The sequence below is a fragment of the Hyla sarda genome, chromosome 4, assembly GCF_029499605.1.
Source record: "Hyla sarda isolate aHylSar1 chromosome 4, aHylSar1.hap1, whole genome shotgun sequence".
NCBI classification, from domain to species: domain Eukaryota; kingdom Metazoa; phylum Chordata; class Amphibia; order Anura; family Hylidae; genus Hyla; species Hyla sarda.
The window spans coordinates 398,827,873-398,841,415 of record NC_079192.1 but is presented as its reverse complement, the minus strand read 5'-3'; the positions used below and the strand labels follow the sequence as shown (position 1 = coordinate 398,841,415).

The following is a 13,543-nucleotide window of genomic DNA, read 5'->3' as shown; positions in this document are numbered from 1 at the left end:
GGAGAAAGTGAATGCATGGTGAGTGAGGGCGGGCTCAGTGCTTTGCCTCAGACACTCCCCTTCCTGAACAGTGGATGTCAGAATGAGTGAGCAGCAGAACGGAGGGATTACAGATGCTAGACACAAAAAAAAGACATGTAAATCATATGCATGACAGAGTAACAGAAGCAGTATTTTTTTCTGTGATATGACAGGTACACTTTAAAAGGGGAACTCCGGTGAAAACATTTCAAATCAACTGGTGCCAGAAAGTTAAAAAGATTTGTAAATGACTTCTATTAAAAAATCTTTACCCTTATAGTACTTATCAGCTGCTGTATGCTCCACAGGAAGTTGTGTTTCTTTCTGGATTTCTTTTCTGTCTGACCACAGTGCTCTCTGGACAGTTCCCGTTACAGACAGAGGTGTCAGCAGAGAGCACTGTGATCAGACTGGAAAAAAACTACACAACTTCCTCTGGAGCATACAACAGCTGATAAGTACTGGAAGGATTAAGATATGTTTAATAGAAGCAATTTACATATCTGTTTAACTTTCTGGCACCAGTTGATTTAAAAAAATGTATTTTCGAATCGGTGTCCCACTTTAAGCCTACATCCACATCCGGTACCCTCCTTATTACCTCTAATGAGGTCCCCATCACAATCAGCAGATCCGCCTTGGGAAAATCCTTAGAAAAGTTGTGAAAACTTTTTGGAAGGTCTTCGCCAAAAAAAACTATATCCGGCTTAACCACCCCGTAGCAGACATTACAGCGAGGAGAGTCGCCATTCATAATGCAATCCTAAATAAGACAACAAATAATTAGGAAGAGCCATGTCCCACAAAGCAGAGTATAAAAAAACAACAATATTTTAAAGGGGTACTCCGGTGGAAATTTTATATATTTATTTTTCTTAAATCAACTGGTGACAGAAAGTTATAGGGGTTATCCAGGAAAATATATATTATATATATATATAATATAATTAAATATAATATAATTAAATATAATATAATTAAATATATATATATATTATATATATATATATATATATATATATATATATATATATATATATATATATATATATATATATATATATATATATATATATATATCAACTGGCTCCAGAGAGTTAAACAGATTTGTAAATTACTTCTATTAAATAATCTTAATCCTTTCAGTACTTATGAGCTTCTGAAGTTGAGTTGTTATTTTCTGTCTAAGTGCTCTCTGATGACACGTGTCTCGGGAACCGCCCAGTTTAGAAGCAAATCCCCATAGCAAACCTCTTCTACTCTGTGCAGTTCCCGAGACAAGCAGAGATGTCAGCAGAGAGCACTGTTGCTAGACAGAAAACAACGACTCAACTTCAGCAGCTGACAATTCTTAAAAGGATTAAGGTTTTTTTTTTTTAATAGAAGTAATTTACAAATCTGTTTATCTTTCTGGAGCCAGTTGATATATATATATATATATATATAAAGTTTTTTTTCCCTGGAATAGCCCTTTAAACACATTAGTAAATTACTTCTATTAAAAAAAATCTTAATCCTTCCAGTACTTATTAGCTGCTGAATACTACAGAGGAAATTCTTTTCTTTTTGGAACACAGAGCTCTCTACTGACATCACGAGCACAGTGCTCTCTGCTGACATCTCTGTCCATTTTAGGAACTGTCCAGAGGAGGAGAAAATCCCCATAGCAAACATATGCTGCTCTGGACAGTTCCTAAAATGGACAGAGATGTCAGCAGAGAGCACTTTGCTCGTGATGTCAGCAGAGAGCTCTGTTTTAGCTCTGTAGTATTCAGCAGCTAATAAGTACAGGAAGGATTAAGATTTTTTTAATAGAAGTAATTTACCAATCTGTTTAACTTTCATGCGGTGGAGCTTTGGCGTCACGTGTGAGTTTTAGGATGCGGTCAGCATTGTATAAAGGTACCTGCGCCTCTTTTGCAGGGAAAGGTGTGTAACACAGATGACACGAAGCGGTGGAGAACGTTCCATGGGCTTCAACAAGCTTTTCGGGAGGGATCCCGGCCACTGGAAAGATAAAAAGGAGAATTTAGCAAATTTTGTAACAGCAAGCAAGTATAATGGGAGTCACTCCGTGGCAAGCGGATGATGGGAGTTGTTGACTGCATTTAGATTTATACAAGTTCAGTATTCTCCTAAACTACCCCTAGTGGTTGCTGCAGGCCGAAAATGTTGTTACCTAAAAAGGGGTTATTCAGGAATAGAAAAAAAAAGAAAAACTAGTTTCTCCCAAAAACAGCACCACCCCTGTCCTCAGGTTGTGTGTGGTATTTCAATTTGGCTTTAATTTACTGGAACTGAGCTGCAATACTACACACAACCTTAAAAGGGGTACTCCGCTGCTCAGCATTTGGAACAAACTGTTCCGAACACTGGAGTCGGGAGCTCATGACGTCATAGCCCCGCCCCCTCAATGCAAGTCTATGGGAGGGGGCGTGACAGTCGTCACGCCCCCTCCCATAGACTTGCATTGAGGGGGCGGGACGTGACGGCATTAGGGGAGCTATGACGTCATGAGCTCCCGGCGCCGGCTCCAGCGTTCGCAACAGTTTGTTCCAAATGCTGAGCAGCGGAGTACCCCTTTAAGACAGGTGCGGTAGTGTTTTATTTAAAAAAATAAAAATAAAAAAAAGTTTTCCCCCTAGATAACTTCTTTAAAGGGGTGTTCCAGGATTTTTGTCTTCAGTCTTTGAGCCCATGATACCAAGTTATATGCCTCCATTTTCTCAGTGTGCTGCTTTGTCCCGCTTTCATGCGGAGGACTCACACCCAGAAGTCCACTTATGGTACTGTTGTCTCTGACCTTTCCCAGCATTCCATGTGGCCCGAGACAATAGGCCATAAGTCACATGGTCTCAAGGGGGTGTGGCTATGCTGCTGTGGGTGGGAGGGAAGCATTACTTAAAGGGGTACTCCGCTGCTCAGTGTTTGGAACAACCTGTTCCGAATGCTGGAGCCGGCAGCTTGTGACTTCATAGTCCCGCCCCCTCAATACAAGTCTATAGGTGGGGGAGTGACAGCCACCCCCTCCCACGGACTTGCATTGAGGGGGCGGGGTGTGATGTCATGAGGGGGCGGGGCTATGACATCACGAGCTCCCTGCACTGGCTCCAGTGTTCGGAACAGTTTGTTCCAAACGCTGAGCAGCGGAGTACCCCTTTAAGTAAATCCCTTCCATCCTACTATCCACCAACCCACTGCAGACTAGCCACGCCCCCTGTAGACCATGTGACTCATGACATATTGGCCCTGATTTACTAAGAGTGGAGTTTTCTTCGTGGGTTTTAATTCCCTACAGGTATTTTTCCACGGTATTTACTAATGTTTCCCTACATTTTGGACTTTTCCCAAATGTATTTAAAGGGGTTATCCAGGAAAAACTTTTTATATATCAACTGTCTCCAGAAAGTTAAACAGATTTGTAAATTACTTCTGTTAAAAAATCTTAATCCTTTCAGTACTTATGAGCTTCTGAAGTTGAGTTGTTCTTTTCTGTCTAAGTGCTCTCTGATGACACGTGTCTCTGGAACCGCCCAGTTTAGAACCAAATCCCCATAGCAAACCTCTTCTAAACTGGGCGGTTCCCGAGACACGTGTCATCAGAGAGCACTTAGACAGAAAAGAACAACCTTAACTTCAGAAGCTCATAAGTACTGAAAGGATTAAGATTTTTTAATAGAAGTAATTTACAAATCTGTTTAACTTTCTGGAGCCAGTTTATATTGATTTTATATAGATATAGATAGAGAGAGATAGAGAGTTTTTTTTCCTGGATAACCCCTTTAATTTTTTTTAACACATGGTCTTATCGGTCTGGTTTTCCAGAGCTCAATTCCACCACATTTTACATGGAAACCTTAGTAAATCTGTTGGGATTTTTTGAAAACGTCGGGGAAACGCTCCTTTTTGGCGACCATACCCCCTTTGCCACTGGCAGCCATGCCCCTTTTCGGGTTCTCTCAGTAAAATGGAAAATTGGTTGAGATTTTTTTGGCGCAGACAGAAATTCTGGCACAATGCGCCAAAATCTAGCGCACAACCTGACAAAGCAGGTCGGGTTTACAATAGTGAATCAGGGCCAATGTGTCTGAGTCTTGCACTACAACACTTCCGGGTGTGGGTCCTGTGCATGAAAATGGGGGGAAAAAATGTGTACAGAAAAAATGATAATAATAATTGATGGTGTAGTTGTTGATCTTACTTCTTTCCAGTCCATCGATATTCTGCGTGTAACATCTAAGCAATACGCCCTTTTCATGCAGCAGTCGTAGAAAATAGTGGACGATATTTGGCTTGTATTTTCCTGGGTATAAGTCCTTGGCAAGGACAAAGAAGGGCTGAGGGTTGTAGGTAAAATAGTCAATGTCAAAGATGGCCTCTGGGTATGGAACATGGTACTTCTTCAGGTTATCGTATAGGCCGGAGCCTGGTGTCCTGTGACATGGGGAGAAATGGTTGACATAACCCACAATTATATATCAGACAGGAGGCTCATATCTTATGCATTATTCTTTCTTTAATAATGCCCATAGCAGAACACTTTGGTAATCAATTTAATAAAAGAAAAAACTTCAAACTACAACTCCCAGCAGTCCTAGGGCCACAGTAGTCACTCCTCCTCCGTAGCCCCTATATAAGGACTGCCCCCATATAGGTCTTCCTCTTTCTTTCTGCTCATAGCAGACCCAAGATAAGTGTACTCTATATTCAGTGATTTATACTTTCTGTATCTCTGTGATATTGTTCTATAGGTGATATTGTTCTATAGTAATACCTTGTGTGGTGCTTCTCTGCGTGAGTAGTATCCACAGATTCAGTTTTTTCTTTATCTCACTTCTTTTCTCCTCTATACTTCTACCCAGCGCCGGAAATTCCCGATTCTGGGCTTTTTCTCACTCTGTCGCCGCTTCGGCGTCTTCCTATTACCCCTGCGCTAGTATCGCCACCTTCCCCTCCCCCCCCCTTCGCCATTTCTTGCGCTTTCTCCTCTCCTCCGAGTTCGCGCGCGCGGGCTGGGGGCGGAGTTTCTTCTCCCTAGCTGGCCGCTTTCACTGCGGCCTGCGCTCGGTAAGGGGGCGGCGTCTCTGCGCTTATGGAGAAGCGCTCTGGCGACCTCCAATCAGGACTCAGAGGGACGTAGTCTCGCGAGACTTCGTCCCCTGGGTGCTAAGACTCCGGGCTCCCCTCCCACCGCAAAGACAGTGCTTCGCCTGCGGTGTGGAGGATCGGAACCCGGTACTGTGTTTGAGTAGGTAGTGTAGTGCCCCATACATTGTTTTTCTGTGGATCGGAATTTATTCCGCCTAGTTAGGTTTCTGCGTACATTAGGCATAAATTAACCCCTTAGTTCACTACCCAAGTTCCTTTTTACCCTACCGTTATTATGGCTGAGGAACCTTCACCTGCCCCTCTCAGAGGTGAACCCCTCTCTCTGGATTCGGCACAATTTATGTCCGCCACCCAGATTCAGGACCTAATTAACAGATCGGTCCAAGCAGCCCTGGCCTCTTCCATGTTGTCCTCTGGCCCGCATCAACAGGGTTCCCATGCCCCAGTCCCTCCACTTCACGGTGGAGAGCCGCAGATAAAAAAGGGCAAAGCTTCCCATAAAAGGAAGCACACCTCCGACTCCCCGGCAGGGGAAGATAATAATATGCTCCAGACAGTTCCTACCCCGGTCTGTCAACCCCAGCATGCTTCAGACTCCGCTCGACCCCTGGGCCTCGGGGAGTTACATGGCAAGAGGCATAAGTCCGCTAGGCGGGCAAAACCCGACTCCTATGTGGACTCCTCTACTGAGGATTCTTCGGGTTCTTCCAATGAGTCTGAGGACTATGAGTCCAATCCCAATATTGAAGAGGATGCTGGGGATACGGCGCTCGACACCGACGCCAACCCTGCCACGCAGGGCAATGTTATCCTAGATGCCCTAGGAGAGCCCCTGTTCCACCCAGACGCGATCTCCCACCCGAGATCGGGCGACTGGTCACCACTCCCCCATGTGGCCCAATATGTAGAACTTTGGGCACGCAAATCTCTGGATAGGTCCAGCCGTAATAAGCTGAGGGCCGAATGCCCTAGACCTTTTATCCCCAATAAAGTGGTGGTCACCCCTGAGGTGGATCCTATCCTGATGAAGTATCTATTGAAATCAGGAAAATTCACTAAGAAAGGAATAGAGCGCTCCTTCAAAACTATACAGGAGCGTATCCTTGATTTAATGGGCCCCCTCACTAAAATCCTTAACTTAGCGGAGCACGCTGCAGCGACGGATGAGCCTGTGGACGTCCGTCAGCTCCGTGGGTGGGCTCAGAGAGCCATTTGCCTGGCAGGTACTGCTAATACCACTTGCTCTGTTGAGAGGCGCCGGTCGATCCTTATGCGCCTCGACCCTCAACTGTCCCATCTGGCCGAGACCGAACCGGGTCCTTCGGCAGCAGGCATGCTTTTTGGGGACAGTGTAATGAAAGACGTCAATAGATTCGTTGGCCTCTTTACGGGCTTAGATAAGGCCCAAAATTCCTTGAAGAAATCGGGGTCTAGTAAAATTTTTCCCCGGGCCGGCAGAAGTAGAGGCCGATCTGCCGGCCGTTCTGCTCCCTATAGGCCACAGGGCAGAGCCTTCGCCCAATACCAATATCCACAGACTCCCCCTTCATACACAGTACCCGTGGTTCAACCATCACCATTCTTCCCTCCTCGAGGCCGACCCTGGAGAGGTCGTGGCGGACGTGGATACCCCCGTTCTCGCCCTCCTACCGGTGAGTGTACCTTCCATTCCTCAGTCTCACATACCTGTGGGGGGGGTCGACTGATGTATTTTACCCACGCCTGGTCTGCGATTACAGCAGACGTATGGATTCTTCAGACAGTGGGGGGATTTCACATAGAATTCCAATCCTTGCCGATGCTGGGTGCCATCCCACCTCCTATTCACTTTTCCGACCAAAACGTTGCCCTCATAGACAACGAGGTACGGGATCTCCTGTTCAAACATGCGATCGTGGAATCCAATCCATCCTCCCTAGGGTTCGTAAGCAACCTCTTCCTCGTGAAGAAAAAAGGGGGCGGCTATCGTCCGGTCATAAATCTACGAGACCTAAACCAACGTCAGGTATCGCCATTTCAAGATGGAGGGAATTCATTCCCTCCGGGACCTCCTGATGCCAGGAGACTGGCTGGTGAAGGTGGACTTAAAGGACGCCTACCTCACCGTCCCCATACACAACAGTTCCTCCGATTCCTTTGGAAGGGCCGCATGTGGCAATTTACCTGCCTCCCGTTCGGCCTATCGTCCGCCCCGTGGTGTTTCACCAAACTGATGAAACCGGTGGTAGCGGCTCTGAGGAGCAGGGGGGTTCGTCTGATCATTTACTTAGACGACCTTCTCATCATGGCCCGTTCCAAAACTCAGGCCTCCCTTCACATGTCGTGGGCGATATCACTACTACATTCTCTGGGCTTCATAATCAACCGAGAAAAGTCGGTCCTGATTCCAGGTCAAGAGATGGAATTCCTGGGTTTCTTGGTGGACACCAATCGCGCACTGCTGCGACTCCCCAAGTCCAAACTAGCCCTGATCCGCAAAGAAATCAGGGCGGTTTTGCGCAAAGGTTGCTTATCGTTATGGATTCTGGCGCGCCTGGTGGGTCTCCTGGCGGCTTCCATACAAGCCATCTTTCCGGCCCCCTTGCACTACCGAGCCCTTCAGAGGCTCAAGATCTTGCATCTGCGCCAGGGCCTCAGATATGCGGACAAGGTACCCCTTTGTCCGGCTGCTATCGAAGAGTTACATTGGTGGCTTCGTCATGCCGTCGAGTGGAACGGCAAAGCCATCTTCCACCCATGCCCAGACGTCATCATAGAGTCGGACGCGAGCCGACTTGGCTGGGGCGCTCGATGCGGGGAGATTTCCACAGGAGGGACTTGGTCCGTCAAGGAGATCGACCTGCATATCAATGCATTGGAGCTTCTGGCAGCATATTTTGCCGTCAAGAGTTTCATGCCTCGTTCGTCCAATTGTTGTGTGTTACTACGCATGGACAACGTGGCGGCGGTCCAATACGTCAACCGCTTGGGGGGTACCAGATCCAAGATCCTGGCGGACCTTGCCAAAGACTTCTGGCATTTTTGCCTGGCCCGCAACATTATCCCGGTAGCGGAGTACATTCCAGGGGTCTCCAATACGGTGGCCGATTGGAATTCTCGCTATCTCCTCGATTCCAGCGATTGGCGGCTGGATCGCTCTGTCTTCCTGCAATTGCGGCGACTGTGGGGTCCGTTACACGTGGACCTTTTCGTGTCCCGCCTCAACCGCCAGCTGCCCCATTTTTTCAGCTGGAGACCGGACCCAGAGGCATCTGCGGTAGACGCTCTCCGCCTCGTCTGGCCGACGGGAACGCATTATGCTTTTCCTCCCTTCCAATTGATCCCCCGGGTTCTCCTGCATGCGACGAACCAGAGAGCGACGGTTGTGCTGATCACTCCTTGGTGGCCGACGCAACCATGGTTCCCTCTCCTTCTGGGGATGGCCGTGGATTACCCCAGAGTGCTACCCCACATTCCACACCTTCTCGCCAACCCGACCGGGGATCTCCATCCTCTGGTGATGGAGGGCAAACTGCCTCTCCTAGCGTGGTTGGTTTCGGGGTCTCAGACGCGGATCAGGAGCTTTCAAGATCAGCTAGGGATCTCCTCGCCCTGGCCTGGGCCCCCGGGACTAGATCGGCTTATCGATCAGCCTGGAGGCTCTGGGTTCGTTGGTGTGATCAACGGCAAGTTGATCCCGTACATGCACCTGTGTCTGTAGTGGTGAACTACCTGGCAGATTCTTTTGAATCTGGCAAGTCCTATAGTTCCATTAACGTATACCGATCGGCTATTGCGGCCTACCATTGCCCAGTGGACTCCCTACCGATTGGCAAGCACCCGCTGGTTTGTAGACTTTTGCGCGGCATAAAATTTCAACGTCCCCCTAGGCCTAGGTATCATTCGACCTGGGATGTCTCCAGGTTGCTCGATATGTTTGCTTCGTGGACGGACAATGACGATCTTTCCCTGAAACTGTTGTCATATAAGTTGACGGTCCTTCTATGTTTGGTGTCCATCAAACGTGTCTCCGACGTGAAGGCTTTGGACGTCTCTAGGCGACAATTTTCGCCTCAGGGAGTGAAATTCTCGGTGGTCCGTAGGACCAAGACGGGTATTCATTCGGTTTTTTATCCGTTTTTTCCTGCGCATCCGAAGCTTTGCGTTGTTCGTTGCCCACAGGCGTACGAATCGCAGACGGCAGATCTGCGCTCTCCGGATTCCCCTCAGCTCCTCGTCTCTTATGTCAGACCCCATCGTCCAGTTGCCTCCGCTACTCTAGCGCGTTGGGTACGTTCCGCCATGGACATGGCGGGTATTGATGTATCTCTGTTTGGAGCTCACTCGTCCAGGGGTGCTATGGCTACGAAGATAGTCACAGCAGGGGGCTCCCTCTCAGACTTATTGATGGCGGCTGATTGGTCTTCAGACACCACCTTCCGTCATTTCTACTTCCGGCCGGAGGACCATGTGTCTATGTCGGTCTTATAATGCTCTGGCTGTTTATTGTTTTTCTGTCATAGCTAGTTGTTAGCTTTGAACTTGCATAAGATATGAGCCTCCTGTCTGATATATAAATCTAGATTTTCCTAGCTTGTGACGGAAAATATTAGTTATATGAAGACAGGAGGCGAGTATCTTCCCTCCCTACCCACCCTATTACGACTTTTGTTCTCTTTACAGGATATTGAACGCAGAGGCGGTGTTCCTGAGTTTGGTTGACCTGTCGGTTTCCGGCTGTTTGGGTTCTCTACAGTCCCCGTTGGGACGAAGTTGGGTCTTCCCTGCCATCTAGGCTTCTGTTGCCCGAGGTCGAAGGACCGAGTGTTTGCGGGCAACTGTGGATGTCCGGATAGAGTCGTTTTTGTGCGGTTCTGATTCGCATGAAGAAAGAGGAAGACCTATATGGGGGCAGTACTTATATAGGGGCTACGGAGGAGGAGTGACTACTGTGGCCCTAGGACTGCTGGGAGTTGTAGTTTAAGTTTTTTCTTTTATTAAATTGATTACCAAAGTGTTCTGCTATGGGCATTATTAAAGAAAGAATAATGCATAAGATACTCGCCTCCTGTCTTCATATAACTAATATTTTCCGTCACAAGCTAGGAAAATCTAGATTTATAATTTACAAGTTGTCAAACATAAAAAAGAAATGCAAACACTATTTTTTCTTAAGTACAGCGCCACACTGGTCCTATAGTGGTATCTGGTACTGCAGCTCAAACGCGTTCAGGTGACTAAGACCGAGACAGCCTATGGACATAAGCATGGTCAACATTTTTCATTCAACTCTACCACCACTTCCTTCTACCCCTCTACCCCTCCCCCCTTCCCCACTACCACTTCCCTCTACCCCTCCCCCTTCCCCACTACCACTTCCCTCTACCCCTCCCCCCTTCTCCACTACCACTTCCCTCTACCCCTCCCCCCTTCCCCACTACCACTTCCCTCTACCCCTCTCCCCTTCCCCACTACCACTTCCCTCTACCCCTCCCCCCTTCCCCACTACCACTTCCCTCCTGGCCCAGGAGAAGCTGTCCCCAACCTCGGACCATGTATAGGATAACGGTGCCCTGGCATCACAAAGTGATCAGGTATTCTTACTAACATCCACTGGACACCACACTACCACCAGTACCACTACCTTCTACCCACTACCACTACTATTACTTCTTTCTTCTACCTCCTACAACCACTACGTCCTTCTACCCACTACCACTTCCACCTCCTTCTACCCCCAGATACAAGTTCTAAATTGAGATTTTACCCTTGCATTGGCAGATTGGCTGATCCCAACAGGAGCACCTCACCTGAAGTCAGGTATGCCACTTGCTGTACTTATACCAGCTCCAACCATCACAATGATCTTCCTGCAAAAATTCTTCAAAATCAGATCAGCAATATCTGCCAGTCCAGAACATTTTAGGGGTAACGATTGACTTCGGGGTTGGGGAATTTTTTTGCCCAGCTGATGAATTCTTAAAAAAAAAAAAAAGCAAAAAATGTAAATAAAATCTGTATGTCTCCAAAGCATTTGATACAAAGCCAAATAAAAGGTTAGTATATAAAATGAGAATGCTTGAGCTGAGGGAGAATGTGTGTAAGTGGGTAAGTAACTGGCTCAGTGAAGATTTCCAGAAAAAAAAAAAAAAAAAAATTTATATATATATATATATATATATTCAAAAATTCCGCAGCACACCAAAAATAAATGCAAAAGTGGTGGATTTATTAGCCTGACGGCATAGCGACGTTTCGGCTGGCCACTTGCAGCCAAAGCTTGAGAAAGGCTGCAAGCGGCAACCGAAACGTCGCTATGCCGTCAGGCTAATAAATCCACCACTTTTGCATTTATTTTTGGTGTGCTGCGGAATTTTTTAAATTGACTATCTACCTTTGACCCGTCACCTGGGACAACAGACTGCTGGCACCCATCACCTGTTTCACCTTTTTTCTGGTTGTGCTGCCCCACAGTTATATATATATATATGTATGTATGTGTGTATCTGTCTAATCGTGGGGAGTCCAACCGCTGCCCCCCCCCCCCCCCCCCCCACGATCTCCCATACAGGGCCCTGGTTCTGCTCCAGTAAATAACGTTTCTCACCCAGCAAGTCAGCTGTTCGAAACATGTCCCCTCCATTTATCCCTATGGGAGAGGTGGAAACAGCATTCATGTGTCTCTTCCATAGAGATGAATAGGGGGGGGGGTTAGACCAGGTGACATGCTGGGTACGCGAAACGCGCATTAGCAGAGCAGAGCCAGGGCCCTGTACAGGAGATCCCAGCAGTCAGAACCACATCAGAAAGATTATCAGAATTAGGGTTATTTAGTTTAGAAAAAAGAAAACTTAGGGGCGACCTAATAACTATGTATAAATATATCAGGGGGACAGTACAGAGATCTCTCAATGATCTATTTATACCCAGGACTGTATCTATAACAAGGAGGCATCCTCTACATCTAGAGGAAAGAAGGTTTCTACACCAGCACAGACGGGGTTCTTTACTGTAAGAGCAGTGAGACTGTGGAATTCTCTCCCAGAGGAGGGGGTCATGGGGAACTCTAAAGATCATGAGGGACCTGGATGCATTTCTGGGGAGTAATAAGATTCCAGGTTAATCCAGGGATTTGTTCTGATGCCTATATTGGAGTAGGAAATGAATTATTTCAGCCTCATTTGTTTTTTTTTTTTCTGATTTCTTCTGGATCAACACAGTAAGGACACAATAGGGATATAAACTGAACTTTATGTTTTTTTTTTTTTTTTAATCATATGATCTTTATCATGGGGGGTAGACTGTTGTGGTGTTTATCTGACCATGTCACTTTGAACTCTAGTTCTTTTGGATATGTGCACATTTTGTATTTCACAGAAGTATATATTGAACTTTTTTTTTTTTAACTCACCTTTTAGGATTTTGCTTCTCGGCCATAGAGAGTTTATTAATGTCCTTTGCTAGGAGATCCCCTGGGGCTTGTCCCGGCTTTGATGTAGCTTTTGAGGTTCCACATTTTTGTCCTTTGGTTTTAAGATCAGATGTGCTAGTTGAAGAAGCAGAAGTCTGCTTCCAAGATTTCTTTCTCGATTTTTCAAGACAATCCGGGGCCATTTTTGAAGGTGTGAGAGTGGAGGTAACACTGTTCATAGTTTCTAGCTCTGGAAGTAAAAAAATAAAATAAAAAAAATATTATATTATTTTTACAAAACACACATGCTTTTATGCTAAATTTACAAAACACTATACTATAAAAGAAGAATGGCAGCTTTTTAGAGTTTTTTGGTCATATTTTCATCCCTTAAAAAAAACAAAAAACAAACACATGGTCGACATTCAAGCAAAAACTGCTGGATGGGTTAAAGAAAACAAAAACAAAAGAAAAACGACTAGACTTAAAAAGGCATCCAGAAGCCTCTCTCAGTCACAGTGGTTTCCTTCAGAACAGGCCCACTGCTGTCTTATCTGAGAAGTAATGAGCAGTAATATGAGCTCCACCTCTTCGCATTGCTGGTCTTATCCTGAGCAGACAGGAGGGGAGCAGGGACAGGAGCTCTGCATTCAGAGAGTGTGATGTGATGTCACAGCGACAAGCCAGATATGGAAGATCTGTGCACTATGGCTAATATACCATTATATTGGCAAATTGCTTTATTATACTATTTGACACAGGTAGTTTTTAAAATCAACTGGTGCCAGAAACAGATTTGTAAATGTGAAGTTTTTTTCTTTTTGAATTTCCTTTGCCTGACCACAGTGCTCTCTGCTGACACCTCTGTCCATTTTAGGAACGGTGCAGAGCAGAATAGCTTTGCTATGGGGGTTTGCTCACACTCCGGACAGTTCTAAAATGGACAGAGGTGTCAGCAGAGAGCACTGTGGTCAGATAGAAAGGAAATTCAAAAAGAAAAGAACTTCCTTTAGAACATACAGC

General features: G+C 46.2%; 1 protein-coding gene across 5 annotated transcripts in view; it reads right to left on the bottom strand.

Moving 5' to 3' along the window:
* Positions 1 to 13,543, bottom strand: part of LOC130267456 (NAD-dependent protein deacetylase sirtuin-3-like) — a 49,538-nt gene that overhangs the window by 15,616 nt on the left and 20,379 nt on the right. For all 5 annotated transcript variants that reach the window (XM_056517304.1, XM_056517303.1, XM_056517302.1 and 2 more), the window contains exons 2-6: positions 12,521 to 12,770; positions 10,920 to 11,087; positions 4,223 to 4,455; positions 1,928 to 2,028; positions 623 to 784 (exon numbers count right to left, since the gene is read on the bottom strand). In XM_056517304.1, the coding sequence (XP_056373279.1) occupies positions 623 to 784; positions 1,928 to 2,028; positions 4,223 to 4,455; positions 10,920 to 11,087; positions 12,521 to 12,759 (903 nt within the window). In that variant the 5' untranslated portion in view covers positions 12,760 to 12,770. The remainder of the gene's footprint in view (positions 1 to 622; positions 785 to 1,927; positions 2,029 to 4,222; positions 4,456 to 10,919; positions 11,088 to 12,520; positions 12,771 to 13,543) is intronic.